This window comes from Mobula birostris, chromosome 4, assembly GCF_030028105.1.
Source record: "Mobula birostris isolate sMobBir1 chromosome 4, sMobBir1.hap1, whole genome shotgun sequence".
In the NCBI taxonomy this organism is placed as follows: domain Eukaryota; kingdom Metazoa; phylum Chordata; class Chondrichthyes; order Myliobatiformes; family Myliobatidae; genus Mobula; species Mobula birostris.
The window spans coordinates 70,940,814-70,967,839 of NC_092373.1; the positions used below are offsets into that span (position 1 = coordinate 70,940,814).

At 40.0% G+C, this 27,026-nt stretch overlaps 1 protein-coding gene across 5 annotated transcripts in view; it reads left to right on the top strand.

Moving 5' to 3' along the window:
- Positions 1–26,684, top strand: part of per2 (period circadian clock 2) — a 77,860-nt gene extending 51,176 nt beyond the window's left edge. For all 5 annotated transcript variants that reach the window (XM_072255507.1, XM_072255510.1, XM_072255511.1 and 2 more), the window contains 4 exons: positions 2,259–2,433; positions 6,387–6,543; positions 17,821–17,971; positions 22,152–26,684. In XM_072255507.1, the coding sequence (XP_072111608.1) occupies positions 2,259–2,433; positions 6,387–6,543; positions 17,821–17,971; positions 22,152–22,364 (696 nt within the window). In that variant the 3' untranslated portion in view covers positions 22,365–26,684. The remainder of the gene's footprint in view (positions 1–2,258; positions 2,434–6,386; positions 6,544–17,820; positions 17,972–22,151) is intronic.
- The last annotated feature ends 342 nt before the right edge of the window (positions 26,685–27,026 follow it).

Genomic DNA, 27,026 nt, shown 5'->3' on the forward strand with positions numbered 1-27,026 from the left:
CCCCCTTGACCTTACTGCCATGGGTGACCCTGATCTCTAGGTGGCATCGTTCTTGGGATCTCAGGAACTCACAAGCCTCTCCATACCAAGGCAACTACCCATGGAGAAAATAGTACTATGCTTCTCCAGTTGCTTGTAGATGCTGTCCCTAAGAATCAGACCCAATAGTTTGCCCACCACTGGCATAAGACTCATGGTCTGTAAGTCACAGGATCTTCCCTGTTAACTCTTGAGCATGTATACGGCTTACACACTGAGCTTCATGTGAACAAGGAAATTTATTGCACCCTGGTGCGCAAGACAATAAATTAGTCTAATCCGGAGAAAATTAGGAATTAGAAAAGACATTTCATCTGAAAATTAATAAATGTGACAAAGTTGTAAAATTTATCATGTTTATGCCATATAAATAAAAGATTTGCCATATAAATTATTTAGTTGATTTATCCCTGTAGCTTCAGTAGTTTATGAAACCCAAATTGGAGAGCACTTTTTTACACAACAGGGGAATTAATTTTTGTATTCATTTACTTATTTTTGTTGTGTATGTAGGGTTAGCAAAAGTGTTTTCTAGGATTCTGCAATTTGTTGAAGGGAAATGTAATGCTGGGGAAGGAAGGGAATATTGACCATCAAATAAAACTGCAGATGCGGGGAATCTGAAATATAAACAGGAAGTGCTAGAAATGTTCAGCAAATCATGCAATATTTATGAAGGGAAAAGTGGAATTACTTTTTCACCTCAGTGATCATCAGAATATCATCATTTGACATTTTTATCTACTGAGTTTAAATGTTATCCAAAAGACAGTGCCCCTGTTTGTGCAACACTACACTGGAATTTCCACCTTGGTTTTTTGTCCTCAAGGCTGTTGAGAGACTTGTACCCACACAACTATGTCCTGCTTTCATCTCATATTACAGACCCAAATCCAATTTGTATGTGTTTTATATTCTCTTGTGCAGAACCTAATCAATAACCGTTCAAGTCTCAATAGACAACTACTGTGTCTGCCATGCCTGAAGTTCACCAAAAATGTGTCTGTATGTGAACTGTCTTTCACTAAGTTATGCCTTGTTCAGTTTCTGTTAATTAAGCCACTTAAGCACCTTTCTATGCTAATAGATTTAAGTAATTTAACTGCATCTGACAGTTCATAAGTAACTTTTCTTTCTCGCTGTCGTAACGATTGGAATCTTGTACCTCTAGAATGGAAACTTAAAAACAATTCAGTATGTTGAAAGCTTAAAACTGACTCTTCTCAGTTCTTTATATAAAACTCAAAATGCTGAAAACACTCAGCAGGTGAAACAGCATCTGTGAAAAGAGAAACAATTAGCATTTCCACTCTGGAGCCCGCCATCAGAAATGGGAATTGTTGCCAGTAAGAAAGAAGGCAGCAACATTATGTGTAGAACAAGGGAATACGTTTGATAGGGTGAGACCAAATGGGTTAAAGTGGACAGTCACAAGTACATTGTCTTTGTGTGTGAAATGTTTTGTTATCGAGATAGTAGAACATGGCTAGCAGAATAGACCATATGGTTAGAAGTGGAAAAACTGAATCAAAATAACAACAGAAAGAGTAAGCTAAAGTTGGGTAATTCAGTATTACATCTATTCTTGTCACCTGTTTCTTTTACAGTCTAAAGCAGATTTGGAGATGCAGGCACCTCCACCATTTTATAATTGTATTAAATGTAGTTGCTGCAGTAGGTGTTGGTGTGTGACCAAGTGGTTAAGGCGTCGGTCTAGTGATCTGAAGGTCGCTAGTTCGAGCCTCAGCTGAGGCAGCGTGTTGTGTCCTTGAGCAAGGCACTTAATCACACATTGCTCTGCGATGACACCGGTGCCAAGCTGTATCAGCCCTAGTGCCCTTCCCTTGGACAACGTTAGTGGCGTCCATGGTCTCACGAGACTAACGAATGCTTATACTGTATATAAATGCACTAGTATATACCTTTTTTTTGTGCCCTTGGTACTTTTGTTTCCTTACTGTACAAAGTTGCCAAGCAGTAATTTAACACATTTACCATTAACTTGACGATCATCATATTATCTCCTGGACTGTCTATAATGGCCCACATTATCCTGACGGTACCCAAGTTTTCCCGTTAATCATTGCTCACTGTTGTATTCCAAATCCACAGTGTTTGCTGCATTTTTACCATTCACTGTTCATGCAACAGTTTGAAATTGTAATTAATAATACATTATCTTTCTGTGGTCTAAATCCTTATGTTTCTTTATTCTAAAGGCTGAATCCCCTGCTGAAGCCCAGAACAGTGATGCTCACTCCACTTCTACGGACATTCTGGACCTGTTACTACAGTCAGACATCAGATCTGCAGGCTCAGGGAGTGTGGGGTCATCAGCCTCGGGCTCTTCCAGATCTCCATCCAACGGGTGTGGAATGTCGGGAACTGATACGGGTAACTTCATGGAAATAATAGTTCACACAGTTGTACAATTTTGCTTTACCAATGGTTAGGGAACGGCCACTAACTAGAAGCAAGTCCTTCCGTGGCGCACTATCCCCACCAATTTTTATGAGGCATTGGTCAGACTACACTTGGAGTATTGTGAGCAGTTTTGAGTCCCTTATCTAAGAAAGGATAGACTGGCATTGAAGAGGGTCCAGAGGAGGTTCACAAGAATGCTCCCAGGAATGAACAGGTTAACATTTGAGGATTGTTTGATGGCTGTGAGCTTGTGCTCTCAGGAGTTTAGCAGAATGAGGAAGGATCTCATTGAAACCTACTGAATTTTGAAAGGCCTAGATAGAGTGGATGTGGAGAGGATGTTTCCTATAGTGGGGAAGTCTAAGGCCAGAGGGCACAGCCTTAGATTAGAAGGACATCTGTTAAGTACAGAGCTGAGGAGAAATTTCTTTAGCCAGAGGGTAGTGAACTTCTGGAATTCATTGCCAGACGACGGTAGAGACCAAATCATTTGGTATATTTAAAGAAGAAGTTCTTAGTTAGTAAGGACATCAAAGATTACGGGGAGAAGTCAGAAGCATGAGGTTGAGAGGACTAATAAATGGGCTATGATGGAATGGAGAGAAGACTTTTCGGGCCTAATGGCCTAATTCTGCTCCTTATGGACTAATTGTCTTAAGGTCTAATTGTCACCCTGCAAATCAAATTAATAGAAGCAAAGATAGAAGTTCAATGTTGGGTTAATTTGAGGACACATAAGCAAGAGAATAAAAAGTGATGCTTTTGTTCGTTGTGTGGAAATTGGCATTTTAAACTTGTTTTGCAGTTGTTGATGCATCTAATATCCAAACAGAATCAGAGTCTGATAGTATTCAAGCAGTTAAATACTGTGGATTCCTGTTTATTAGGCCATCGGTTAATTGGGACAGCTCCTTATTTGGGAGAACCCTTAAAGAAAATAAACTAATCGAGGAAATTGCCCGAATTCCCTTCATTTATTTGGGTCACTGTGCTGCTTAATTGGGTCAGAGGACTATTGCTGAACATTTTGCACCTAGCATCAAACATGCACTTGTGTGGCTGTTATACACTACACCATGCTTAGGGTGAACAGATTTAAAATGACATCAGTTAAGCTTGCTTGTGTTCAAAAAGTAGTGATTTTTAACACTGATAGTTTGTGAAAAATGGTAAGACCATTCAGAACTGTTTTGCTCACTGTGGTTTCAAGCATTCAGGCTTGGAGGTGCCAAAAAACAGCCAGAAGTGAAAATCAAATCATTTCACTACTTCAACAATGTACGAACTTCAAAGAACTTAAAGGTATTGAAATTATCTTGAATATTGCAATGAAAATGAAGATTTGGAGGATACAATCATCAGTAGCATTACGTGAAGACAGTCTATTATCTATACTGGGTGTCTGCGCTGATTTTGTTCATTTATAATCAATTCCTCTGCCAGTACCGATCAGGAACTAATACAGTTTTATAGTAACACACATAAAAGTTGCTGGTGAACGCAGCAGGCCAGGCAGCATCTCTAGGAAGAGGTACAGTCGACGTTTTGGGCTGAGACCCTTCGTCAGGACTAACTGAAAGAAGAGCTAGTAAGAGATTTGAAGGTGGGAGGGGGAGGGGGAAATCCGAAATGATAGGAGAAGACAGGAGGGGGAGAGATGGAGCCAAGAGCTGGACAGGTGATTGGCAAAAGGGATATGAGAGGGTCATGGGACAGGAGGCCTGGGGAGAAAGAAAAGGAGGGAGGAGAAGCCCAGAGGATGGGCAAGGAGTATAGTGAGGGGGACAGAGGGAGAAAAAGGAGAGAGAGGAAAAAGAATGTGTGTATATAAATAAATAACGGATGGGGTACGAGGGGGAGGTGGGGCATTAACAGAAGTTAGAGAAGTCAATGTTCATGCCATCAGGTTGGAGAACCTTCTCGCAATTCCTCTGTCTCCGCCACATCTGCTGTCAGGATGAGGCTTTTCATTCCAGGATGAAGGAGATATCCTTTTTTAAAGAAAGGGGCTTCCCTTCCTCAACCATCAACTCTGCTCTCAAACGCATCTCCCCATTTCATCCACATCTGCTCTCACTCCATCCTCCCACTACCCCACTAGAAATAGGGTTCCCCTGGTCCTCACCTACCACCCCCACCAGCCTCCGGGTCCAACATATTATTCTCCGTAACTTCCGCCACCTCCAACGGAATCCCACCACTAAGCACATCTTTCCCTCCCCCCCCCCCTGCATTCCGCAGGGATCGCTCCCTACGCGACTCCCTTGTCCATTCGTCCCCCCCCCATCCCTCCCCACCCCTCCCCACCGATCTCCCTCCTGGCACTTATCCGTGTAAGCGGAACAAGTGTTACACATGCCCTTACACTTCCTCCCTTACCACCATTCAGGGCCCCAGACAGTCCTTCCAGGTGAGGCGACACTTCACCTGTGAGTCAGCTGGGGTGATCTACTGCGTCCGGTGCTCCCGATGTGGCTTTCTATATATTGGCGTGACCAGACACGCAGACTGGGAGATTGTTTCGCTGAACACCTACGCTCTGTCCGCCAGAGAAAGCAGGATCTCCCAGTGGCCACATATTTTAATTCCACGTCCCGTTCCCTTTCTGGTATGTCTATCCATGGCCTCCTCTACTGTAAAGATGAAGTCACACTCAGGTTGGAGGAACAACACCTTATAATTCCGTCTGGGTAGCCTCCAACCTGATGTCATGAACATTGACTTCTCAAACTTCCGCTAATGCCCCACCTCCCCCTCGTACCCCATCCAGTACTTATTTATATACACACATTCTTTTTTTCTCTCTCCTTTTTCTCCCTCTGTCCCCCTCACTATACCCCTTATCCATCCTCTGGGTTCCCCCCCCCTTCTTCCTAGGCCTCCTGTCCCATGATCCTCTCATATCCCTTTTGTCAATCAACTATCTAGCTCTTGGTTCCATCCTTCCCCCTCCTGTCTTCTATCATTTCAGATCTCCCCCTCCCCCTCCCACTTTCAAATCTCTTACTAGCTCTTCTTTCAGTTAGTCCTGACGAAGGGTCTCGGCCTGAAATGTCGACTGTACCTCTTCCTAGAGATGCTGCCTGGCCTGCTGCATTCACCAGCAACTTTTGTGTGTTGCTTGAAATTCCAGCTTCTGCAGATTTCCTCGTGTTTACAGTTTTATAGTATTGCAGTAGTATAGATGATGTTCTTATTTGTTCTGTATTTTTAAACACATAAATTATTACTCGTTTAAACAGTGGTTTCCCCGTTTTAGCTATTTCCATGAAACTTCAGCTAATTGGGGCAGCCACTTAATTGGGTCAATATTTATTGCTCTCAATGTCTCCCAATTAACTGGAACCTACTGTAATTGTTTTTGGATGTAACTATATTCACAGTGAAATGATGGAAGTTAATTTAACAGAGGCATATTTACAGAAGATTATGTTTGGAAAGTCAGAGCCTCACCCCCATCTACTACAAAGTCTATTTTTTTGACCAAGCCACTAGTATAATGAGAACTAACTCTCCTTCATCAAAAAATCAATAGGAGCTATGGGTTTCTTTGTTTTGGAGCTTGGGCGAGGTCATTGGTGAACTTCTTTTACTTTGGAACGTGTAAGGAAGTTCTATAACTTGGTATTGGGTGATGAACAGGAATAAACTCCCCTTTAGGTAAGATTATCTATTCCTCTGGAAGGAGTAAACCGTATTAATAGAATACATCTCCAATCACATCAACAGTGTGAAAGCACCTTCACCACAAGGACAACTGCTGCCTTCTTAAGGTCAATTAGTATGTGTATAAAATTCTAGTCTTTCCAACAAATCCCAAATCCCGTGAATGAATAAAAATGTAGTCTATATTGATTTTGTTTTCTGATCCTTTATTGTTACTTGGGCTAATTACATGTTCTTTTTATTATTATTGTTATTAGGGAGTAGCTACTTAAGCTCTAGCAAATATTTTGGAAGCAGTGACTCTGAGAATGAGAAGATAGGCCAGAGTAATAAATATATGCACCAAAACCCAATCTGGCTAGAAAATGCAAATGCAGATGAGAGAACAATGATGACCTATCAACTACCAGTGAGGTAAGTGCCAAAAGTTCAAGTGGAAATGTTGTTGCGTGGGTTTTCAGAAGCTCTCCATTCTGTTTGCACTGTGCCTGATGCAGCCAGCAGCTGTGCTTGTGAGCTCCTGTTGTTTTCACTTGATTCCTAAAATCTGTCATTGATTTAATCCATGTTTTCTGCATCCTACATTTTAAACTTTGGGGTTGCCTCAGTAATGTTTAGTGCTGAAATTTGCTGTTGTGATAATCTGAAATTCTGCTGTTAATGGACTACATAAGTTTAGCAGTTATTAATCTATCATACTGCGTATCACTTGAAGGGAAATGCTGCTTGTTTTAGCTACAAAGTTGCCTTTGCAGGTAATTTTTAAGCATAAAATTGCTGAGATTGAAGACTGCATTATGAATAGATCCCTCCTCTTTATAGCTAGTTAATATTTTGATTATTTTAAAAGTTTCAAAGTAAAACATGTTATCAGTATATGTACATATTACCACATACAACCCTGAGATTCTTTTTCTGTGGGCATACTTGGCAAATCTATAGAATGATAACTGTAAACAATAGACAACGAGCTGTGCAAATGCAGTTATAGATAAATATCAATAAATAACAGATAAAAGATTCCTTAAATGAGTGTAGTTATTCCCTTTTGTTCAAGAGCCTGATGGTTGAGAGTAGTAACTGTTTTTGAACCTGGCGATGCGAGGCCTGAGGCTCTTGTACTTTCTACCTGATGGCAGATGTGAGAAAAGAGCATGGTCTGGGTGGTGAGGATCTTTGATAAAGGATGCGACGTTTTGTGTAGATGTGCTTAGTAGCTGGGAGGGTTTTACCTGTGAGGTACAGGGCCAATCCACTACCTTTTGTAGGATTTTCTGCTCAGAGGCGTTGGTTTTCCTATAGCGAGCTCTAATACAGCCACTCAGCACACTTCTAAAGCACATCTATGGAATTTGCCACGGTTTTTGATGACATGCTGAATTTCCGCAGTGTCCTCAGGAAGCAAAGATGCCGTCATGCTTTCTTCGCAATTATATTTATATGATGGGTCCAGAACAAGTCCTCTGAGATAGTGACATCCAGAAATTTAAAGTTACTGAACCTCTCCACCTAATTCTCTAATGCTTACCGGCTCATGGACCTGTGGCTTCCCTCTCCTGAAGTCTGCAATTAGTTCCTTGGTCTTATTGAGATTGAGAGGTTGTTGTTATTACACCACTTGGCCAAATTTTCAGTCTCCCTCCTGTGTGCTGATTCATTACCACCTTTGATACAGCCCATAACAGTGGTGTCATCAGCAAACTGGGTATAAGGTGTTGGAGCTGCACTTAGCCACCCGGTCATACAGTAGGTGTAAGGTGATCATGGGGTGCTTCTGTGCTCATGGAGATTGTGGAGGAGATGTTATTGCCAATCTGAACTGTCTGGGGTTTACAAATGAGGAAATCCAGGATCCAATTTCACAAGAGGGTATTGAGGCCCAGGTCTTGGAGTTTACTGATTGGCTTTGAGGGGATGATGGTGTTAAATGCTGAGCTGTAGTTGATAAAGAGCATCCTGATGAATGCATCTTTGTGTCCAGGTGTTCCAGAGTCGTGTGAAGAGTCAATGAAATGGCAACTTCTGTAGACCTCTTGCTTTGGTAGGCAAATTGGAGGGGATCCAAGTCACCACTCAGACAGGAGTTGATAAGCTTCAACTCCAGGCTCTCAAAATGTTTCATCACTGTGGATATAAGTGCCACTAGGTGATAGTCATTTTGACAGGTTACCACACTCTTCTTGGGCACTGGTACAATTGAAGCCTGCTTGAAGCAGGTGGGTACCACACACTGCCAGAGTGAGAGATTGTAGATTTCCATAAATGCACCAGCCAGTTGGTCAGCACAGGTCTTCAGTATTTGGTTAGGTACTCCATCCAGACCAGATGCTTTCCTTGATTTGGATCTGAACTAGCTGGACTTCACTAGGAAGAAAAAGTGAGGAAGGGTATTACATGCAGCAATTAGCAATGATAGTATAGATGTAGATGCATGTATGTTTATGATAGGTTAGGAATTGGGGCGGGGCCAAGGGGCGGGGTAGGGAGTATTCTGGAGTTATGTGAATATAGCAGGTATTCATTCAAGCAACAACTGTCTTCAGTTATTGTAAATTGCAAGCAATAAATTGAAGTTAAAAGCGCAGGCTGGCCTATTTTGTCCCTCAGTGTGTTAACCTGGTTACAATTGTCCTTCACATCTCGATGGTCTTATTAAATTGGCTCCAGTAGCATCTTCTTCCACACTTGTAATTTCTGTTGACTCATGTTCTTTTTCTCTCTTTGCCCTGTGATTTGTACCCTCTTTCCCTTTCTGCTCCTAATGCTGCCCTTTCTGGTGAGTCTTAATTGCTGCTGCCTCTGCAGGCAGATGCACTACTTTTAACAGTTTTTGATTGTATTGGTCCCTATCCTTGGAACTTCCTGACATAATTCCCGATCATCTTACCATCTCCTGTCCCTGCTTGGGGCTGCTGTCTCTCTATGGATCATACATGCTTACTCTCCCTGTCTTGTCCATGTTATTTCTCCTTTTCCTGAATTAATGATAGCACCTGCCCTACTTAGTGTGTCTAGCCCCAGAATGTTCCCTCATTGTTTGGACACACCCAGAGATCTACAGGAATTTGTACTCCCTGAAGAACCTGAGGCTCACTTCTCTTTGTCCTCATTGATTCGCCCCCTGCACTGGCAATGTAAATCATTTCTCTAGTCATGGGCAAATGTTGGTCAAATAAACTCTTCTCGGGCTTCCAGACAGGTACAGGTATTGATTTTAACTGATGTTTTGATGACAAGCTCTTGCCATCTTTATATCAGGGATGATGCCTAGGCATTTCTAGTCTGGTGGTATATATACCTCCGTTGTCTGTCCCTTCTGATTGGTAAATCCTCTTCCAATCAGGTTTCCACTGTCCCACCTGGTTTACAGTTGAATTCCAAATCTTATTTAGAGCGAGACCTTTGTCTTTGTTAAAATTATTTTCCTCCTCTTTTATTTCAATGGCTTCCTTCATCAGATAGTTCCATAAGCCATTGGTGTGACCCAGTAGATTTGTGCTAGTGAAGTCAATCCTATGGCCATTGCGAATGTAATGTTCTGCTATTGCTGATTTCTCCAGGTAACCCAAATGGGTACACCTGTGCTCCCGGATGCGGATATCCATCATGCTGTCTGTCTGACCGATATACACTGCTCTGCATTCACAGGGAATCCTGTAAACACCAGCCATCCAGAGTCCCAGGTCAACTTTGACCTGTATAAGCAGTGGTTTGTGCTTTCTTACGGGCTTATGAATGGTATTAATCTACTATTTTTTCATGATCCTGGCAATCCATCCAGAAACCATGGAAAAATAGGGAAGACTGGTGGTAGCAACGAGTTCCTCATCACTGTTAGGGTTCAAAGGAATAAAGTCCTAATATATTCAATCTCTCCTTACAATTCAGGTCCTGAGGTCCCGGGAACATCCTTATAAACTTTCTTTATACTCCTTTCAAACTTATTTCATCTTTCCTGTAGTAGGTGACTGAATACTCCTAATTAGGCCTCACCAATGTCTTATATAACTTCAACAAAACATCCAGCCTCCACTACTGAATACATTGGCTTATGAAGACCAATGTGCCAAAAGCTTTCTTTACAACCCTATTTACCTGTGACACCACTTTCAGTGAATTATGGACTTGTATTCCCAGATCCCCTTGTTCTATCCTGCCTGGTTGGTCCTACCAAAGTGTAACACCTTGCACTTGTCTGCCTTAAATTCTATCTGCCAATTTTTTCAGCTGGTCCAGATCCTGCTACAAGCTCTGGTAGTCTTCCTCACTGTCCACTATACCTCCAGTCCTGGTGTCATCTGCAAATTTGTAGGTACATTTAATCACATTCTTATCCATATCATTGATATGGATGACAAAACAACAATAGACTCAGCAGTGATCCCTGCAACACTCCATTATTCACAGGCCTCTGGACAGAGAGACAACCATATACTACCCCTCTCTGGCTTCTCCCACAATGTCAATGTCTAGTCCAATTTACAACCTCATCTTGAATGCCGAGTGACTGAACCTTCTTGACCAACATTCCACACAAGACCTTGTCAAGTGCCTTGCTGAATTCCATGTAGACAACATCAACTGCTTTACATTCTTCTAATTTCCTGGTAACTTCCTCGAAAAGCTCTATAAAATGTCCCTCAGAATACCTTCCAATAACTTTGCCACTACTGATGTCAGTTTCACTGGCCTGTAATTTCCTGGTTTATTTTTAGAACCTTTCTTAAACAGTGGAACAATATTAGTTATCCTGCAAACCTTCAGTACTAATCCTGTCGCTAATGATAATTATCACTGCTAGGGCCCCTGCAATTTCTGCACTTGCCTCCCACAGGGTCCAAGGGATCATCCTGGGGATTGATCCACCCTAGTTTGCCTGAAGACAGCAAACACCTCCTCCTCTGTCATTTTCATATGGTTCATGACCTTGTTGCTGTTTTGCCTCACTTTTATAGACTCTGTGTCTGTGACCTGAGTAAATACAGATGAAAAAAGCCATTTAAGAGCTCCTCATCTCTTTTCACTCCACACATAGATTAACATTCTGATCTACCATTCTGTCCTTGCGATCCTTTTGCTCTTAATACAGCGGTCCCCAACCACTGGGCTGCGGACCGGTACTGGGCTACAAAGCATGTGCTACTGGGCCGTGAGGAAACTATATGATTTGGCGATATGAGTCAGCTGCACTTTTCCTCATTTCCTGTCACGCACTGTTGAGCTTGAGTGCACACGAGCTCATTACCCGCGCGTCATCCGTGTCACCGGGGGAAAGAGATCAACTCCTTAAACTTGCAAATGACGGCGGGCTGAAAAGTATGTTTGACATAACATCTCTGCCGGCATTCTGGATCAAAGTCAAGGCTAAATATCTTGAGTTAGCCATGAAAGCACTGAAAGCATTGCTTCTATTTCCAACATCGTATCTCTGTGAAGCAGAGTTTTTTGCAAAAACTAAACTGCGGAATAGACTGGACATAAGGAACCCCGTTCGAGTATCGCTGTCTCCCATCACCCCTCGATAGGACCATCTTGTTGCAGGGAAACAAGTATCCAGCCCAGGGCTCCCACTGATTCAGCGATATTGGTGTGTTGCAATGATTTTATATGTTCACACTGGGAAAATATGTGCTGTGTGTTTAATATCCAAACGTTACTTAAAATGTTATGATGCTATTGACTTATATAACCATATAACAATTACAGCATAGAAACAGGCCATCTCGGCCCTTCTAGTCCGTGCCGAACGCTACTCTCACCTAGTCCCACCGACCTGCACTCAGCCCACAACCCTCCATTCCTTTCCTGTCCATGTACCTATCCAATTTTTCTTTAAATGATAATATTGAACCTGCTTCTGCCACTTCTACTGGAAGTTTGTTTAACACTTACTTCAAGCTCCTCTGTCCTTCCCTGATAATTGACTTATCACTATATTCATGCGAGGAAAATATGCGCTGTGTGTTTAATATTTAATTCGTTAAGATAAACCCTTTTAGAAACGAAATTGAGTGTATTAGCCATTTATCACCTATATTCCAGTCGTGATTAACACCACCCGCCCCCCGAACAGAATCGCCAAAAACGATTTGCAGAAAAAAATCGGCAGATACACGCATGCGCAATGGTGCCAGCGCAAGACTTCATGGTCATTGTAGTCTTTGGGTAAACACAACGTATTTGACTGCTACTCTTGTCCGTTGGCATCCCTACACACTCCCCCCCCCCCCCGGGTCGGCCGGTCCGCAAGAATATTGTCAATATTAAACCGGTCCACAGTGCAAAAAAGGTTGGGGACCCCTGTCTTAATATATCTGTAAAATCCCTTGGGATTCTCCTTCACCTTGTCTGGTAGAGCAACTTAATGCCTTCTTTTAGCCCTGTTGATTTCTTTCTTAGGTGTTCTCTTTCTTATACTCCATAAATACCTCATTTGTTCCTACCTGCTTATAACTGCTATGCACCTCCATTTTTTTTTGTTCTTAAGCTGGGCCTCAATATCTCCTGAAGACCAAGATTCACTAAACCTGTTATCTTTACCATTTATTCTAACAGGCATTTACAAACTTTGTACTCTCAAAATTTCACTTTTGAAGGCCTCCCACTTACCAAGTACACCTTGCCAGAAAACAGCCTGTCCCAATCTACACTAGCCAGACCCTTTCTGATACCATCAAATCTGGCCCTACTCCAATTTAGAATCTCAGCTAGCAGGCCAGACCCATCTTTTTCCATATTTACTTTGAAACTAATGGCATTATGATCACTAGATGCAAAGTGTTCCTCTACACAAACTTCTGTCACCTTCCCTGTTTGATTCCCTTGTAGCAGATCAAGTATCACACATTGTCTCATTTGGGACTTCTATGCACTGATTAAGGAAACTTTCCTGAAAATATTTGACAAACTCTATCCCACCTAGTCCTTTTACAATATGGGAGTCCCAGACAATATGTGAAAAGTTAAAATCACATTCTATAACAACCTTATGTTTCTTGCAACAGTCTGCGGTCTCTCTACAAAATTTTTCCTCTAAGTTCCACTGCACAAGTCCTCCAGCCTGTCCTGTTTGAGCACTGCCATCATATTTTCCCTGACTAGTAACGCCACCCCTCCTCCTTTAATCAAAGAAGCCCCATGATATTGAGTTGTCAGTCCTGCCCTTCCTGCAACCAAGTCTCACTAATGGCTACAGTATCATAATTCCAGGTATTGATCCATGCCCTGAGCTCATCTGCCTTTTTTACCATACTTCTTGCATTGAAATATACACAGCTCACCATGTGCAACCTTTTGATTCCTGGCTTTTGTCTGTGGTCTTAACAGCATCTATCTCCACACCCCCTGCACTATCTGTTCTGGCACTCTGGTTCCCATCCCCCTGCAACTCTAGTTTAAACCCCTCTGTGCAGCACTAGCAAGTCTTCCTGCTAAGATACTGCTCCCATTCCAATTCAGGTGCAAACCATCCCTTCTGTACAGGTCCCACCTTCCCTGGAATGATCCAAAATTCTGACGCCCTCCCTCCTATACCAACTCATTAGCCACATGTTAAGCTGTATAATCTTCCTATTTCTGGCCTCACCAGCATATGGCATTGGGGGGGGGGGGTTGCAATCCCTAGGTCACAACCTTGAAGATCCTACCCTTTAACTTAGCACCTAACTCCCTGAAGTCACTTTGCAGAACCTCAACACTCTTCCTATATATGTCATCTATACATTTATAGACCATGACCTCTAGCTGCTCACCCTCCCATTTAAGAATACTGAGGATTCGATCCAAGATATCCTGAATCCTGGCACCCAGGAGGCAACACACCATCTGGGAATTTTGTTCTCTTCCATAGAACATCTTTTCTGTTCCCCTAACTAATGAATTCCCTAATACCACAGTTTGCTTCTTCTCCCTCCATCCCTTCTGAGTCACAGACCCAGACTGAGTGCCAAAGACCTGACCGCTGTGACTTTCCTCTGCTAGATCATGTCCCCAAACAGTATCCAAAGCAGTGTACCTGTTTTTGAGGAGGTTTGCCACAGGGGTACTCTGTACTGGCTGGTTAACCCCTCCCCCTTCCTGACTGTCACCCTGTTTCCTGTGCCCTGCACTTCGGGTGTACCTACCTCTCTCTCTGTCTTGTCTATCGTGCCTTCAGCCTCCTGAATGATCTGGAATTCATCCAGTTCCAGCTCCAACTCCTTAACACAGAGTGACTGTGATCAAAATCACCAGAGAGTCACAGAATCTGGTGATATTGAAATCTTCATTCATCAAAATATGCAGGCATTCTTCTGGAGACTTTCTTTGTAGAGGCTGACAAACCCAAAAGAACATTGGGTTTATACCCTTATGGTAATAGTAAATGATTAAATACAATTTCAATAGTTACAATAACATTGTCAACCCAAAGTATTGGGTTGAAACCATGCTTCTTTTGAATTGCATATCTACAGTGGGAGACACCTCTGAAGGTTGAAATACTTTCGCTGGGACAAACTAATTGACATGGTAATATCAGTATGGTCTGCAAACTTACTTAAATTCAAATCACAATGGTGCAAGTTACTTAAACCTATAGATGGATTGATGCAAGCCAATTAACACAAACCAATTGTCTTAATGTATGGCTGATGCTTATGTCTCATGGTCACCATTTTGCAAACCATATCTCTTGATGTGTGGGCCAGCCAGTACTTTTAACTTTAATTTACTGCTTGCAATTTACAATAATAACTGAAAACTGGTTCATGCTTCAGTTAATATCTGCTATATTCACATAACTCTAGAATACTCCCTAACAGTATCCTTGAACATTTAAAAAATATTATTTCATGGTACTCCAGGTCCTGGTCATATTTGTGGTGCTTCAGTTCTTGTCCTGCATGACATCAACTAAAGATCTTAAGGTTCAAGGTTTGCATCAACAATACTAATCCACTGGGGATGCTTACAGTGTTTCTATTCCTGGCAGTGATTAAATAATTTAATTGATCCATGTGTGCAATTTTGTTTGAAGAATAAAAGATGTCCAATTTTATCTGCATGGTAATAATCTAATTGCAAGGTTGTAATCTAATCTGTAATTATCAAATAAGACAGAGGCAAAATAACACTTAAATAATTTATAGCCCTCTGAACCTAGAAACAAGGGAATTATCTTCTACTATCTATTTTGTGGTGACTTACACACTGCAACAGCATTTCTGATTTTTTTTATTTATTGAGATACTGTCAGCCTTTCTATCCCTTCGAGCCACGTCGCCCAGCAATTCCCCAATTTAATCCTAGCCTAATCATGGGACAGTTTACAATGACCAATTAACCCACCAATTGGGAGGAAACCAGAGCACTTTCTGATTTCTGCCAAATGAACAGTTAAGAGTTGATATCACAATCCTTAGTATGTGAGATGGAAATGTTTCTTGATAATGGGTAAATTTGATTGGGAATTTGATCCTTGTGAGACCACCTGTTTCCAGCTGGTTGATATCACCTGATCCAGCTCCAACCACAGTTCGTCAGCTGCTGAAACTCTCATCCATGTTGTGGTTCCCTCCAAATTAACTTTTCCTATGTCAACTTGGCAGCCTTCCTAGACTCATAGAGTAATACAGTATGAAAGCAGGCTCTTTGGCCCAACTTGTCAAGCAAAACCAAGGTGCCCATCTAAGCTGGTCCTGTATGTTCACATTTGATCCATGTCGCTCTAAATCTTTCCTATCCATGTGCTTATCAAAATATATTTTCAGTTTTACTCGTCTCTTGACTCCCTGTGAACAGAACACACTCCCACCCCACCAAGAACTCTGTGCCATCTTCTAGTTTGCAGCCACTTTCAATATTTCATCACCTGTGCTTAAAGACCTGATGTGGCTTCAGTTAAATAACATCACCACTTTAGCTTTCATGCATGTTTTCAAATCCCTCTGCTCCTCTGTCCTTTCCTAAATCTGTTCTTGACTTTGAACATAGTTGCAGCACCCTGCTTGCTGGTGGCCATGTTTTCATCTGCCAAGACCTTGTGCCCTGGATTGTTCTTCTGAAACTTCTCTTTTGATTTTAAAGATATACTTGAAACATACTACATCTCCTCTAATCAAGCTTCTAGACCCTTGACTAAATATTCCTTCACTGCAGCTTTATTTATATTTTGTTTTGTTTGTGAAGCATGTTGGGACTTATTTTGCTCCATTACAGAACATAAGATTTTCTTTAAACAGCTTCACACATATACCAGGTACTACAGCAATATGAATCTGCACTGAATTCTGTGCATAAACAGAAATGGTTGGAAATTCTCATGAGGTTCGGCAGCATCTGTGAAGAGAGAAACAGCATTCGCATTTAATTGGGAAATCTTAGCTCTCCACACAGATGCCTCCTGACCTTATCATTGTCTCCACTGTTCTTTTCAGAATTCCAGCATCTGCATTATCTTGACTTTTAGCTTACGTTTTAAATTCTTTATTCAATTACAACTACAAATTATTATAGTCTTCATATTCTAGAAGTATTAGATATCTGTAATTGATGGTGAAACATAATTGTAAGCATCGTATTCAGGTTTCTGGAACAGTAATAATTTCCTGCACATACTTCTTTCACTCCTGGTAGAATTTCCATTGCAAGGGTTAAAGTTATTCATATGGTACAGTCCAACCATGAGAATATGATAAGTGGAAATTTCACATAAGATTATTTCTATCACTAAATGCTTTAAACATTTAGGAAACTAATGGGGAATTGCTACACCAAAGTATCATATTGGAGTGTTTTTGTGTACTTTCAGATTTTGAATAGTTAATATGTTCATCTGCAATTGTTTCTTATTTTATTTTATGTGAAGCATTGACTGGTTGTGTTAAATAGGTTGCACAAATGTTAAAATGGCAAATATACTCTCAATGGCCACTTTAACAGGTAAACCATATACACCAGGTCAGCATGTGCAAATACCTAATCAGCCAATCATGTGGCAGCAACTCAATGCGTAAAAGCATGCAGACATGGTCAAGAAGTTCATTAGTTGTTCAGACCAAAGATCAGAAGGGGGAAGAAATGTGATCTAAATGTCTTTGACCATGGAGTGATTGTTGGTGGAGACAGGGTGGTTTGAGTATCTCAGAAACTGCTGATCTCCTGGGATTTTCACACATAACAGTCTCTGGAGTTTATAGAGAATGGTGTGAAAGTGCACGCGCGCGCACACACACACACACACACACACACACACAGTGAGTTGCAGTTCTGTGGGCAAAAGTGCCTTGTTAGTGAGAGAGGTCAGAGGAGAATGGCCAGACTGGTTCAAGCTGATGGGGGGGGGGGGGCGACAGAAACGCAAATAACCATGCATTACAATAGTGGTATGCAGAAGAGCATCTCTGAATGCACAACACATCAGATGTTGAAATGGATGGGCTACAGCAGCAGAAGACCATATTGGCTTCTAGTACCTAATAAAGTGGCACTGAGTGTATAAACTGAACATTAATCATCATACATTGAAGTGTTACTGTTGAGTGATTTTTTTTTCATTTATTGATACCAGCCAAATGTAATGGTTAACTTAAGAGACTGTTATGATACATAAATTGAGTACAGTTATGCTGATGGTGCTCGTTTTTAATCATTTAATACTCGTTTATCCCAAAATGCAGTGTAACCAGTGTGACTATCATTGTTCCATTTCAGGGACATTGAAACAGTTCTGAAGGAGGATAGAGAGAAGCTGAAACTGATGCAGAGAAGCCAACCCAAATTCACTGAAAAGCAAAAAAAAGAACTTGCTGAGGTCTTTCCTTGGTTCAAGACAAATGCAGTGCAAAAGACCATAGACATCACAGTAAGTTTGATTTCATATTTGCATAATTTGTTTGGCAGAAGAAATTGATGATATTTTCACGGTAAAATCCTTACCCATTTACTGAACTACATTCAGTATAGGTAACCTCAAAGCTGATCTAGGACTCAAAAACATGCCTTAAATCCAATTTTTTGGCTGGGTATTTTAATGGCTCAAACCACCCTTTATTGATCTTGGCTAATTTTATTGCTAGTTTTTACATTTGGGCACTGCTTCAGTTCTCCAGATTTGTTTAGTGTTTCCACCACTTTTAGAATGAATACCCCTTGTAAAAGGTCTGTTGGAAATTTTAATTTGTGATTTAAAGTCTTACAGCTTTAATATTGTTATGCCTAGTTTTAATACAATATTTCATCAATACTCAATGCTGAGAATTCAATTGCAGAAATGGAACGTTTGTGAACCATCTGGTTGTACAGGTTTATCAGATCACAGACTCTGAGGCATTCTGTCATACTACAGTGTATCAAGATTAAAAATCATCTGTACATTTTCCTATCCCTCACAAATAAACAGCAAATGAAGTAAATGACACAATTTGTAGAAACCCGTTCTTTAGATGACAGACAAAGAATGAAAAATGTTTTTTATTTGCATATTCACAAACTTTCAGAAAAGCAGATATCTGAAAGGAGCAGGCCGGGAAGCGTCTATAGGAAGAGGTACAGTCAATGAGAGCCTGATGAAGGGTCTCTGCCCAAAATGTCAACTGTACCTCTTCCTAGAGATGCTGCCTGGCCTGCTGCGTTCATCAGCAACTTTGATGTGTGTTGCTTGAATTTCCAGCATCTGCAGAATTCCTCATGTTCGCGTTTTTAAAATCTGAAAGGAAAAAGTTCTGGAAACCCTCAGCTGAAGGATTTATGGAGAGAGAAATGAGTGTTTTGGTAGGTCAATATTAAGTCACAGATCTTTCTCCCCTACTGCCTGCCCTAGGCTTTCTCCTCCCCTTCCACAAGTGTGTTCCCTTGTTATGCACTTACTTCAAGGATTAGTCAAATCTTTCTAAAAGTGTGGATGAATGGTTTGTAACCTCAAATATTGATAAGCCTGTTTTTGATTCCTCATTAATTCTGACTAAACTACTGAGTGTTTCCAACATTTTTTGATTTCAGATTACTTCACCAATTTGGAACTAAATCATAGAGAATTAAAAAGCATTGAAAAGATGTTCAGATGTACTTGTGTGAAATCCATGAAGCAACAATTTTGCCCATAATTTAAAACCTTTAGTTGAAATATCAAAACTTAATTTGATCTAAACAAGTGAGCAGCTTTTAACATGACTGGAGAAAAACATCATATCAATATTACGAAACACACATAAAAGTTGCTGATGAACGCAGCAGGCCAGGCAGCATCTCTAGGAAGAGGTACAGTTGACGTTTCAGGCCGAGACCCTTCGTCAGGACTAACTGAAGGACGAGCTAGTAAGAGATTTGAAAGTGGGGGGGGGAGGGGGAGATCCAAAATGATAGGAGAAGACAGGAGGGGGAGGGATGGAGCCAAGAGCAGGACAGGGGATTGGCAAAAGCGATATGAGAGGATCGTGGGACAGCAGGCCTAGGGAGAAAGAAAAGGGGGAGGTATAGGAGGCCGTGGATAGACATAGCATAATGGGAATGGGACGTGGAATTCTCTTCCTGCCACCCCACTAGGAAAAGGGTTCCCCTTGTCCTCACCTACCACTCCACCAGCCTCCTGGTCCAAAGTATAATTCTCCATAACTTCCACCACTTCCAACGGGATCCCACCACTAAGCACATCTTTCCCTCCCCCCCCCCCCCCCCCCCACCGATTTCCGCAGGGATTGCTTCCTATGCGAATCCATTGTCCATTCGTCTCCCCCATCCCTCCCCACCGATCTCCCTCCTGGCACTTATCCTTGTAAGCAGAACAAGTGCTACACATGCCCTTACATTTCCTCCTTTACCACCATTCAGGGCCCCAGACAGTCCTTCCAGGTGAGGCGACACTTCACCTGTGAGTCGGCTGGGGTGATAAACTGCGTTCGGTGCTCCCGATGTGGCCTTCTATATATTGGCGAGGCCCGATGCAGACTGGGAGATTGTTTCGCTGAACACCTACACTCTGTCCGCCAGAGAAAGCAGGATCTTCTGGTGGCCACACATTTTAATTCCACATCCCATTCCCATTCTGATACGTCCACGGCCTCCTCTACTGTAAAGATGAAGCCACACTCAGGTTGGAGGAAGAACACCTTATATTCCGTCTGGGTAGCCTCCAACCTGATGGCATGAACATTTGATTGCTCAAACTTCCGCTAATGCCCCACCTCCCCCTTGTAACCCATCGGTTATTTATTTATTTATATACACACATTCTTTTTCTCTCTCTCCTTTTTCTCCCTCTGTTCCTCTCACTATACCCCTTGCCCATCCTCTGGGCTTCCCCCCTCCCCCTCTTCTTTCTTCCTAGGCCTCCTGTCCCAGGATCCTCTCATGTCTGTTTTGCCAATCAACTGTCTAGCTCTTGGCTCCATCCCTCCCCCTCCTGTCTTCTCCTATCATTTTGGATCTCCCCCCCCCCCTTCAAATCTCTTACTAGCTCTTCTTTCAGTTAGTCCTGACAAAGGGTCTCGGCCCGAAACGTACCTCTTCCTAGAGATGCTGCCTGGCCTGCTGTGTTCACCAGCAACTTTTATGTGTGTTGCTTGAAACTCCAGCATCTGCAGATTTCCTCATGTTTGCGATACCAGTTTTAAATTATCCACTTTAAAAATCTACAAGCTTGTTCTGCAACTGCAAAAATAACTGATAGCACTTAGATTTGTTTTGTATTTACAAATTTGGAGATTGTATTCCCTATAATATTTAAGAGTGCAATGACAAAGAGAAGTGGGAGAAAGAAGCGGGGCTGGTACTTTCAGAGGAGGCTTGGGGGAAAATATGCAGCTTTCAATGGTCTTCGACTAATTCTTTGACTTGGAGAGAACATTGTTGGAAAAATATCATAAGATACTTCAAGACGCCATATCAGGAAAAATATAAAGATACAAACGTGACGTGTTGGAGAAGGTGCGGCTCCAAGGAGGCAAATCATTTCCCTATTTTCTGGGATTGCCCTAAATTAAGTTTATATTGGGAAGGTATTCATAGAACTTTAGTTAAGGTACTTAAGACCCAGATACCTCTGAACTTTGAGACGTTCCATTTGGGGCATGTATTGTTCCTTGAACAGAAAGAAGATATAAAGTTGCTGCAGGCCCTTTTAGCGGCAAGTAAGAAATCAATCACTAGAAAGTGGCTAAATCCAATACCACCTACATTAGAAGATTGGCACAAAATTATCTTGGAAATATTTAAAATGGAAAGGTTGAATTACTCCCTGAGAATTCAAAAAGAAAAATTTTATCAAATCTGGAATAAATGGATTGAATATATAACCCCAATGCGAGCAGACTTTAGATGACTCTCTAATGATTTATACTGCTCTTCTCATCAACACAGTAATATTGCTAACGTAAGCACCCTTGGTCCAAATGTGTACTGTTTTTGTTTTTTTTTGGAAAATAGAGAATTAATACAAGTAAAGGAAAAGATTTGGGAAAGGGATAAAAAATGATAAAAGTAAGTAAATAAGTACATAGGGATTGGATAATTATGTTTGGGGGCAGGAGCAAGCATGAACAAGTTAGGATATAAACACCTTCAATGGTTGTTACATAGGCTTACATACAACATTTTGGACCAGAAAAAATGGTCCAGAAGAGATATATGGAAACTATTATTAATCCACTATTATTACAATTTTTCTTAACAACTAATACCATTACTTAGCCTAATAGATTAGAATTTCCACTGTACATAATTATCTATTAAAGTGTCTAATTTCTTTTTACATCATCTCAATGTGTACTTAAGAATGTATAAATAATTATAGTTTTATACATATAAAAAAATGGAAAAGGTTATACTTGTGGAAAAAGTACATGATACTTGTGAATTCCTTATCCAAATAAAAATAAAAATTTTTAAAAAAGGGAAAAAAAGAGTACAATGACAAATTAAAAATGAAATGAAATTGATAATATTTAAATGACTTGGCATTGCTTGGGCTTGTAATGATCTTATTTGTGGAATAGGTGTAAAATTTGCCTTGGACTTATGTTGGATTCTAACTCATCTTCTTAATTTAGGATAATATTTTCTGTGAGAAAAATGTGTCACAGAGCATTTCACCAGCATTTGATGCGGAAATCCATAACTTGGAATTGAGTGGGCTGATGGAGCTAGGCCACGATGTTGCCTTTCAGTCCTCAAACTTTACACCTGAAGAGCAAACCCCTTCAGAGATTTCATCAGCTAACCTGGGATTGGCGCCAAATGTATTTGGAAACTCTGCAAGTTGAAGATCTTTAAAGTATGCAAGCGGACACATCCTTTCTAGGTATTGAATGCACAGAACTCTTTTTTGGGAGTTTATACAACTTGCATCTCACCTTAAATGTAAATGCTGAGGAAATACAGGTTTTTTAAAGTTTTTATTTTAAAAATGCTAATATTATTAAATAGCATAAATTGTGTTGCTTCAAGTTGAATTACTTCCAACTGTAACCATAGTTAATATGTATGTTCATGAAGTTTGGTGTTATTGTATCTGATATTAGTGTATAATTTTTAATTATCAGTGTATGTTGTAAATGAATTGGCAGTTTTTGATGACTAACCATAAAAATTAATTTTATAGTCAGTTGATGTTTGTGTTCCTTTCAGCTTATAGACAGATATCTTTGTGGTTGTGTGTATTTAAATTTACAAAGTCTTTAACCTGCCAGTATAATTTTGTTGATACATTGGGAAGCTTCCATTAGGACAAATATTTTTGCTGAATGTTCTACTGAGTAGGGGCGTTAATGGAGATATTTTTATTGATATATAGTGAATATATAGTGTTCTGATTTCTGAACACTAATTGGATTACATGCTAAGATTGGAATTTTAACATTGTTGGTATATTCCAATGAGATCCAAATTCAGAAACGTAAGTATTGAAGAAAAGAAACTACTCTTTCTGATTTCCGAACAAGGCAATAAATGGGAAGCAAAATGTAGAACAGAACTGTACAGCACAGGCCCACAATGTTGTGCCGAGCCAGTTAAAAAGCAAATCAAAAACTTAAGAATACTAATCCTTCCTACCTACATCATGTCCATATCCCCCTTCCCCCATCTTCCTTATAGAACACAGAAGCACTGCTAAGAATGAACTGAAATGTGTTTAAATATTTTTTGCTTGGTTTAGAGTGCTCCTAAGGTCCAGATTTCATTGAGTTGTTTTCATTCAAGCTTGTGCAAAAACAGTAGTGATGTAACTGTCAAGTATCCAAGGCAAAGTGGCACAGGGCTTGAATCTGCTGGGTGCTCCTTGACGAAACACACAATTTCTTAACTTCTGAGCTCATCTTTAAAAGAAAACACCTGTTTTTATAAACAACCTTATTTGTCACACCAGTGAAACCAATGTAAAAGCTTACATGTACCATGCTTAAAAATGATCTGTTTTTGCTAGTGTGATTTGAACTGTAATTACATTACAAACATAACTTAATTTACTGTTGCCTTATTTTACATGGAGAATTTTGAATGTTAATTTATGTTCCCATAAATGAGGAAGTGAGGAATATATAATATTCTAGAGTTGTGGAATTTGCCACCACTGAAGGAAACAATAATTGTGCCTATATTAACTATTTCAAAGAAAATCCTTACCAAATGTTTTCCTTCAAATGCATTGTCAATTTCCTTTTGAAATACTACTTTGAATTTGCCAATGCATTCCAGATTGACACTGTGTAAAAGGACTTCTCACTTCAGTGGTTCTAGATCCTGAACAGACAAGCACCATGGGAGTGTGAAAATCTAAATAATTTCCCACTTTTCCTCATGTGCTTGTAATCAGTGAGGAGAGAGAAAGGCCATGAGATTTGGAGAACAACAAAATGTGGCATGCCAAAGACACCAGAATAAAAACAGAAAATAGTGAAACTATCCAGTAGATGGGAAAGAAAAAGTAATGATTTTACATGGAGGTCAGATCATTGCCTCAAAAAATGGGGTGCAATACCTTTTTACTGGCAGTTCTAGGGAAAAAAACTGCCAGTAAAATCATTTTTTATACTTAACTAAGTTCCTGACTTCTCTACCTGCATGTTGCACACAAGAGAAGTTGGGAACAAAGTGAGATTCAGTTAATGAATTTGGCATTGATTCACTCATTTGAATTGAATCTCTGATATGGATGGAAACAGTTAGTTTGTATTTTTTTATTTTAATTATTCTTAATGTTATTGATTTAATTTAATTTCATTTAAAATACATGTAAGAAAGAAAATTAAGAAGTAAATCTACTTTGATTATTTTTAACTATCACTGATAATCAGTGAAAAGACTTTTGGGTGCAGTAAGCTGTCAAAAGTCCTTCAAGGGTGTCAACGAGTGCCCTCGTGGACTGGTCTATTCTGCAGGCTGGCAATAGCAACAAAGCCTTCAGCTTAACTGGACCCACCTGACCGTAGAAATGTCCTTGCAGTCCTCAGGGCAAGAGCAAGTTCTAAACCAGATTGAACACAATCCAGTCTATTGATACTGGTTCTCTTCCTGCAGATGCTGTATGACCAGTATTTCCATAGCTTTTAGCTTTTGTTTCAGATTTCCAAATCTTGCAGCATTCTGTAAAGGAGCCATCCTTATTGAAAATAATTGTTTTTAATATTGTTTTCTGGATTTGTGCTAAAGTGTGTAAAATTGTTTTTTATACCCAAATGTTAATGATTTATTGGCTTCTCAGTTGGAAAGGATTGAGTCTAAATCATCTTCAAATTGATGGTCTTTCCCTTGTCTTTGCTTGTGATGCTCAATATACGATCAATATAAACAGGCTGATTTGATTTTTTTTCCTGGAGCAAGTGCTTACAATAAATTGGAATTCCTGGAGGGTGTTTTAAGTTCACTTTGATTGGAATCAAATTAGCATATAGGAGGTGGAATAGCTGCATTGTAGTTATAAATTAAAGGCTTGTTAATGCAACATATTTTTTGCAGTACAGCCTTATGCTGTGGCTCTGTCATCAGCAATTATAATCAATGTTAAATGTTTGGCCTAGCTCTAATTAGTTCCCACAATTAGAGCAACAACTTGAGTTTTAAGAACTACAGTAAAACTCCAATAATCTAGCACCATCGGGCCTTTGGTGTCAGACTTCTGGATTTTTCAGGCAATTGGATATATCACCCATTACTTTCCCAATGCACTTTTATTACATGTTACACAATAGCATAGTAAGTCTCACTGTGAACCCTGTGAGTCTAAAGAAAACAGGTAATAGTGCCTGGTGTTCCCAACCTGGCTTGGACCACAGTCCCCACTTGCACTCCAGGCTGTTGGATCAAATTCTGGAAAAATGAGGGAGCCAGATGCTGAAACATAGGAATTTCTGAACAGTGGAATGCTTGGTTATTGGAGTTTTACTGTAAAAGGAATGTGAGTGCCTACATCCCTTTTTATATGGAAGTGCCTTATTTCTATTTAGCCTTTCCTAATCTTTGAGAATCATATTTGCAAACACAAAAGCCCTATCACATTGCTGTACTATAAGTTCCTACGGTGTATTGTTGGGCTCCGCATGAGTTTCTAAAGTACAATGAATCTGGTTATTGAGGTTTTTACTATCATTTTTTTGAGATTCATTTAGTGTTAAGCAATTTTAAAGATTTCAATTCTTTGCCACATTAATATAAATAACCAACAGTGCCCTGATTTTCTAGATGTTAAGGAAATGGAGTACAACAGAGATTAATATTATCAACATCCATTGTGTGGGATATTCTTTTCCAAGGTATTAGTCTAATTTTGCGATGTTCAGTTTTAATATTTCTACATGGGTTATTACCTTCACAAGTCCTATTTTTTAATATTCCCTAAATATTCTTTTGAACAGTGCATACTAATAGTTTCATTGATCATCTGACTTGAAGGTAATAATCAAGAATTAAAAAACAATGCAAAGTATTTAATGCTAATTATACATAGATTTTAAAAAAACAGCATTGCACGGAGAGCTCATCCAAGTCAATACCTACATGATATCACCATCATCCCTCTGTTTAACAAAGGATATGAGATTTTTCAAAATCACCTCAACTATGATATTTTCCATAAACAAACTTGTTGAAGAACAGTCCAAACTTAGAGCTATAAGTTGTTAGTCCAAATTTGTAGCTTTAATTTGTTTATCCTTTTTAGGATTATATTGTGTCCATAGTTAATTTTGCTAAGACCTTGTTTTGTTTTTTGAATGGGAAGTAGAAAACTTGATATTCAATTGCTATTGTCCATAGTCTTACAGAGTGTGTGAAATGAAAAGTTTTTATTCCTGGTGGTTAACTGTAAATTCTGGACATGGCTCCCAATTGAAGAAATCCTCTACTATCAAAAAATATTTTAATGTGAAATGGAGAGTAAGGTTCCATTACTAAAATTCATAATCTTGTATGAATATGTGTTTTGGTTGCTTTCCGGCCAAAGCTGTAGCACTTTCAGTATGTTAAAGAATTTGTAAAAATAGAAACTGTATACAATTTTGGTTACTTTTAATGTATTAATTAGAAGGCAATGTTGCATCATCCTTTGATAATTATGTTTTGTATTGCAAATATCATGTTTATAAATAAAGTTATCATTAAAATTGTTTGCTTATAGTTTACTGCATTATCTCACGGGAGCTTGAAACTTGGGGGAAAATGCGCATCACAATCTAAATCTCCTGTATAAATGGATCTTGAATAGTGATATGACCTAATGTGGAAATCTAGCAAAATTACCTTTCCAACTTTGGTATAAGCATAGTCTGCCTTAGTTATTTTTATGTCTGGTAAATAATGGTGTTCAAAATATTGTCAGATTTGCAAACTTCTCAGCTCAGTTTGGATTATAGGAAATTGCCACAGGAGTGGATTTGAGGCCTAAAGCTGATCAGCCATGATCCCATTGAATGGTAGGGGCAGGCCTAAGG